Source organism: Calidris pugnax, unplaced genomic scaffold, assembly GCF_001431845.1.
Source record: "Calidris pugnax isolate Ruff unplaced genomic scaffold, ASM143184v1 scaffold91, whole genome shotgun sequence".
In the NCBI taxonomy this organism is placed as follows: domain Eukaryota; kingdom Metazoa; phylum Chordata; class Aves; order Charadriiformes; family Scolopacidae; genus Calidris; species Calidris pugnax.
This window is the reverse complement of record NW_015090898.1, coordinates 424522-430727: the sequence shown is the minus strand read 5'-3', so window position 1 is coordinate 430727 and position 6206 is coordinate 424522. Positions and strand designations below refer to the sequence as shown.

General features: G+C 61.1%; 1 protein-coding gene across 1 annotated transcript; it reads right to left on the bottom strand.

Moving 5' to 3' along the window:
• Positions 1-230: 230 nt before the first annotated feature.
• PIM1 (Pim-1 proto-oncogene, serine/threonine kinase) lies at positions 231-6205 on the bottom strand (the record flags this gene model as incomplete). Its single annotated transcript, XM_014948439.1, has 6 exons — positions 231-1807; positions 2334-2510; positions 4509-4875; positions 5678-5728; positions 5945-6051; positions 6169-6205. Coding segments are annotated over 6 exons (897 nt in total), but the record flags the coding sequence as incomplete, so codon positions are not given.
• Position 6206: the final 1 nt, after the last annotated feature.

Genomic DNA, 6206 nt, shown 5'->3' with positions numbered 1-6206 from the left:
GTGCTGGGAACACCCTGCCGAGGGCTGGATCCAGCCTTCCCCGTGGTGTTTTTGGGCTGGTTGGTCCCACTTAACGCCGCTCAGCAAACCTTTGGGGTGTTAAGGCCAGGCTGGAGACAGACTGGGGGTCCCCGCCGTTGTCGCGGTGTTGTCACCTGTACCCCCCCCAGCTCACAGCATCCTTCATCCCACCCCGCAAGGAAGGGACGTCTCCATCACATCGAGTGAGGTTGTTTTTTTTTTGTTTGTTTTTATTTAAAACCGCATAAAAAAAATAAGATTCTGAATTCCCCTGTACAATATGAACTCTTTAACAAAACAAAAACAACAAAAAAAACAAACAACCCGCCGGCTACACACTTGGTTACATGGAAAGACTCGACAGCGCAGACAGCTTGGGCTGGCTCCCCCCCTCCCCAGCCCCAGCCAAGACACCCGTGGGGGAAAAAAAAAACACCCCAAATTTCATCTGCAAACGGAGATCTGCAGGTGGGAAGGAAAGAACAGCACCCAGAACTATGTACATGGGGAGCGGGCAGCTGCTCCACACCTCCCCAAGAAACACCACGGGCCCGGGGACGGACACAGGACAGACACGGAGGGAAAAGCCGGATGGAAAACCTGGGAAAGGGGGTCTGGGGGGGGATCAGCAGCCGTAGAAGCAAGACGTGGGTCGGAAACCCACGTTGAGTTATAAATAAATAAATAAGTTATCCTACCGGCTAGAACTCTTCCTTTTAAAAAAAAAAAAAAGACAAACCAAAACAAATCCATGAAAATAAATTAAAAATGAAAACCTGGGGGAAAAATAATAATAAAAAAAAAGAAACAAGGTAAAATGTTATCCCTACGAACAACTGTACTTCAAGCTTTGCTCCTAAAAGAACTTTGTACACAATTTACAGCTCTGTTGGATTGCATTGTTTGTGCATTTGTGAGGGCACAGGGAAGCAAAGAAGCCCAGAAAAATCCAGGCGAGCTGGAGGCACGGGAGGCGAGGCATCGCCCGCTTGGCTCCCAAGCATCTTCTGACCCGTTTTCTCTTTGAAAAGGGAAAAAGGAACCCTACAGCCAGGCGAGTCTTGGAAAAAAGCAGCAGTGTAGGAAAAATTCAAGTCTTTTCTCCAGCACAGCCCAGTTCGCAACTGAAGGCACTCGAGCACGGTGACAGCGGAGAAGAGACAGCCGTTCGGCCGCGGTACCTGCCCTCCCCCCAAGTCAGTTTTCCCCCCCATTGAAGCTTTTCTCGCAATAAGGTCTCAGATCCTCTGGTGGTCCCAAGTTCAGCAGGTTGGGAAGACACTTGGAAGCCTCCAAAACCAGAACCAACCCCCAAAAAACAATTTACTGGCAAAACATCAAATGACACAGGGTCACTCGGATGGAGCCCAGGAGAGCTGGGTTGGGTGGTGACCACCAGCGCTTGGAAGAGCAGGTCTCCAGTAGAGCTCCAGGTCAAGATGTGGCCACCAGCACTTGGAATTCTCCAGCAGAGCTCCAGGATAAGATGTGGCCATCAGCGCTTGGAAGAGCAGGTCTCCAGGACAAGATGTGCACGTTCCCATCTGATGATCCCTGCTCAGTGCTAAGGTCACGAGGAAGTTGCCTGGTTTTCTTTGCTTCTTCTGGGCAGGAGATATGTGGAGCCGTTACTTGCCAGGCTCCTGGATCAAACTGTGCAGGTGGATCTCTGCCGTCTCCTGGGGCAGGTGAATGCCTTGCAGCCAAGGATGGTTAAAAACGTCCTCCAAAGACGGTCTGTCCGAGGGGCGCATGGACAAACACCACCCGATGAGATCCTGGCACTCTGAGGAGAGAAGTCAGAAACTTCCAGTCAGTAGAAGAAGGCTCCAGTCCACCATGTCCCACCATCCACAGTGCCCAGGCCGCGCTGGGTGTGCTCAGAGCTGCATCCAAACCTCCCAATCGATTATCCGGTTTGGAGAAGAGCAAGGCGGCAGGACATGTCCCACCTCCTCCAGCTAACCACTGGAAATCAACTCCAGTGTCCCACCTCCTCCAACCATGGGCGATCAACCCCCTTGTGTCCCACCTCCTCCAACCATGGGGTCCCACCTCTTCCAACCATGGGAGATCAACCCCCTCGTGTCCCACCTCCTCCAACCATGGGGTCCCACCTCCTCCAACCATGGGAGATCAACCCCCTCGTGTCCCACCTCCTCCGACCATGGGAGATCAACTCCCTCATGTCCCACCTCCTCCAACCATGGGAGGTCAACCTCCTCCACAGCCCTAAGAGTGGGATGCTCACACGCCCAGTGCCATCTCCCAACACCCATTCCCCGTCCCCCGCTGCAAAGCTGGGTACCCACCTCGAGAAACTCGCCGTCGGAAGAAGACCTGACCCCGGATGATGTCCTCATCCTGCTCGAAGGGGACGTCCCCGCAGACCATGTTGTAGAGCAGGACACCCAGGGACCAGATGGTGGCCGGGCGGCCGTGGTAGCGGTGGTAGCGCACCCACTCCGGCGGGCTGTACACCCGCGTTCCTGTAGGATACAGGCACAAGCTCGTCAGGCAGATGCTCCCTGCATTCTGCATCCCGCATCCTCGCCCCAGCATCCCTGGGGATGCGCGGGCTGCGCCGATGACGCGGCGGGGGGGGGACAGGATGACACGCTGTGACCCGCCACCCCCTCGCCAGCACGTGACTCTTGTTTACAAACTTTGGGTTGTAAAACGAAGCCGGCGGTGCCGGAAGAGGGCAGCACGGGCCTGGGGAAGGCCCGACCGTTACATGCAAAAAAATAAATATAAAAAAACCCCCATGGGTGGGGAAAAACCACGCCTTTCCCCCCCCCCGCACACACACACACACCAGCCTTGGCCAAAAAAAATAAATAAATACAAATAAGCCAAGGCAAACAAGGGGAACGGAGAAGCCCTTTGGCGCCTGCAAACCCAACCGGCCGGCGCATGGGCTTGGGAACACAACACACAACACACCCCCCCACTTCTGCTCCCCCCACGGGTGTTTGTTTGTGTGGGGCTGGCTCTCCCCCCCCCAGCCTGGGGCAGGGTGGGTGGCGGAGGCTGTTGGCACCGCCGGGAGCCGGCTCCCGTTTCACAACATCCACCCCGTGCCAAAAAAGCAAACTTGGCAGCCGGTGGAATCATTAATTCCACAATGGGACACATACACACACACACACACACACACCCACACCACCCTTCCTCCTCCTCCTTCCCAGCCAGCAAATGGGGGGGGGGAATTGCCGGTGCCCGGTACCGGGAGCATCATCTCCCCCCGGGGGGGTGGGCTCACCGTCAAAGGCGGTGTAGACGGTGTCCTTGAGGAAGGTGCCGGAACCGAAGTCGATGAGCTTGAGCTCGCCGGTGGAGAGGTCGATGAGGATGTTCTCGTCCTTGATGTCGCGGTGCAGGACGCCGCAGTTGTTGCAGTGCCGCACGGCCTCCAGCACCTGGCGGAAAAGCCCCCGCGCCAGCTCCTCCGACAGGGACCCCCGCTCCGTGATGAAGTCAAAAAGATCCTGAGAAGGCTCCGGACGCTCCAGAACCAACACGAAGCTGTCGGGCAGCTCAAACCAGTCCAGGAGGTGGATGACGCCGCGGAAGCCGGAGCCCACCTTGTTCAGCAGCACGATCTCCATCGGCACACGGGTGCCGCTGGGCTGTTGGGGGGGGACAACACCACCATGCCATCAGCGGGGCTGATGCTGTGATTTGGGTCCAGTACACCCCACTTGGGATGCTCCAGTGCCTCCCAGCTCAGCCCCACCGGTGCCTGGGCATCACCCCACCCAGGGGATGCTCTGGTGCCCCCCAGCTCATCCCCTTGTGCCTGGGCAGCCCCTGATGCTCTGGTGTCCCCCAGCTCAACCTCACTGGTACCTGGGCACCCCCCCACCCAGGGGATGCTCTGGTGCCTCCCAGCTCAGCCCCACCAGTACTGGTGCTCCCCAGCTCAGCCCTACCAGTGCCGGGGTACCCCCCTCACCCAGGGGATGCTCCGGTGTCCCCAGCTTGGTCCCACTGGTGCCTGGGCTTCCTCCCACCCAAGGGATGCTCCAGTGCCCCCCAGCTCAGCCCCACCAGTGCCTGGGCAGCCCCCGATGCTCTGGTGCCCCCCAGCTCAACCTCACTAGTGCCTGGGCAACCCCCCGGTACTGGGCACCCCCTCACCCAGGGGATGTTCTGGTGCCCCCCAGCTCGGTCCCACCGGTGCTTGGGCTTCCCCCCACCCAGGGGATGCTCCTGGGGCTGGCTCTCCCCCCCCCAGCCTGGGGCAGGGTGGGTGGCGGAGGCTGTTGGCACCGCCGGGAGCCGGCTCCCGTTTCACAACATCCACCCCGTGCCAAAAAAGCAAACTTGGCAGCCGGTGGAATCATTAATTCCACACATAGACACATACACACACACACACACACCACCCTTCCTCCTCCTCCTTCCCAGCCAGCAAATGGGGGGGGGGAATTGCCGGTGCCCGGTACCGGGAGCATCATCTCCCCCCGGGGGGGTGGGCTCACCGTCAAAGGCGGTGTAGACGGTGTCCTTGAGGAAGGTGCCGGAACCGAAGTCGATGAGCTTGAGCTCGCCGGTGGAGAGGTCGATGAGGATGTTCTCGTCCTTGATGTCGCGGTGCAGGACGCCGCAGTTGTTGCAGTGCCGCACGGCCTCCAGCACCTGGCGGAAAAGCCCCCGCGCCAGCTCCTCCGACAGGGACCCCCGCTCCGTGATGAAGTCAAAAAGATCCTGAGAAGGCTCCGGACGCTCCAGAACCAACACGAAGCTGTCGGGCAGCTCAAACCAGTCCAGGAGGTGGATGACGCCGCGGAAGCCGGAGCCCACCTTGTTCAGCAGCACGATCTCCATCGGCACACGGGTGCCGCTGGGCTGTTGGGGGGGGACAACACCACCATGCCATCAGCGGGGCTGATGCTGTGATTTGGGTCCAGTACACCCCACTTGGGATGCTCCAGTGCCTCCCAGCTCAGCCCCACCGGTGCCTGGGCATCACCCCACCCAGGGGATGCTCTGGTGCCCCCCAGCTCATCCCCTTGTGCCTGGGCAGCCCCTGATGCTCTGGTGTCCCCCAGCTCAACCTCACTGGTACCTGGGCACCCCCCCACCCAGGGGATGCTCTGGTGCCTCCCAGCTCAGCCCCACCAGTACTGGTGCTCCCCAGCTCAGCCCTACCAGTGCCGGGGTACCCCCCTCACCCAGGGGATGCTCCGGTGTCCCCAGCTTGGTCCCACTGGTGCCTGGGCTTCCTCCCACCCAAGGGATGCTCCAGTGCCCCCCAGCTCAGTCCCACTGGTGCCTGGCAGCCCCTCATGCTCTGGTGCCCCCCAGCTCAACCCCACTGGTGTCTGGGCAACCCCCCCAGGCAGGGGATGCTCCGGTGTCCCCCAGCTCAGCCCCACCGGTACTGGGCACCCCCTCACCCAGGGGATGTTCTGGTGCCCCCCAGCTCGGTCCCACCGGTGCTTGGGCTTCCCCCCACCCAGGGGATGCTCCGGTGCCCCCCAGCTCAGCCCCACCGCTACCGGGCACCCCCTCACCCAGGGGATGCTCTGCGTCCCCCGGTGACCCCACGCCCGCTCTCTCCCCCCGCGCCGTGTCCCCGTTTCCACCCTCCCCGGTCTCGGTTTATCCCCCCTCCCCGCGGTTTCTCCCGGTAGCCCCGCTCACTCACCAGCTCGCCCCACTCGGAGATGCGCTCCCGGGCCACGTACTTGACGGCCACCTGCAAGCCCCCAGCTCAGCCCCACCAGTGCCTGGGCACCCCCCTCACCCAGGGGATGCTCCAGTGTCCCCAGCTCGGTCTCACTGGTGCCTGGGCTTCCCCCCACCCAAGGGATGCTCCAGTGCCCCCCAGCTCAGTCCCACTGGTGCCTGGCAGCCCCTCATGCTCTGGTGCCCCCCAGCTCAACCCCGCCCCGCCACCGGCCCCACCACTCACCGGGATGCTGTCGGCGAGGCGGATACCCGAGTACACCGTGCCGAAGCCGCCGCTCCCCAGCAACGGGCCCACCCGGTACAGCTTCTCCAGCGGCTCCTTCTCCTTCCCTACGGGAGACACCGGCCGTCACCGCTCCGCCCGGGGCCACACCGGGGGTGTGTGTCCCCCCTCACCCCCGCCCCACAACCGAACCGGGCCGGGCACACCCGCTCCCGCTCTCATACCGGATTGTAGTTTAGCGCTGTGCAGCTCCCCGCCGGTC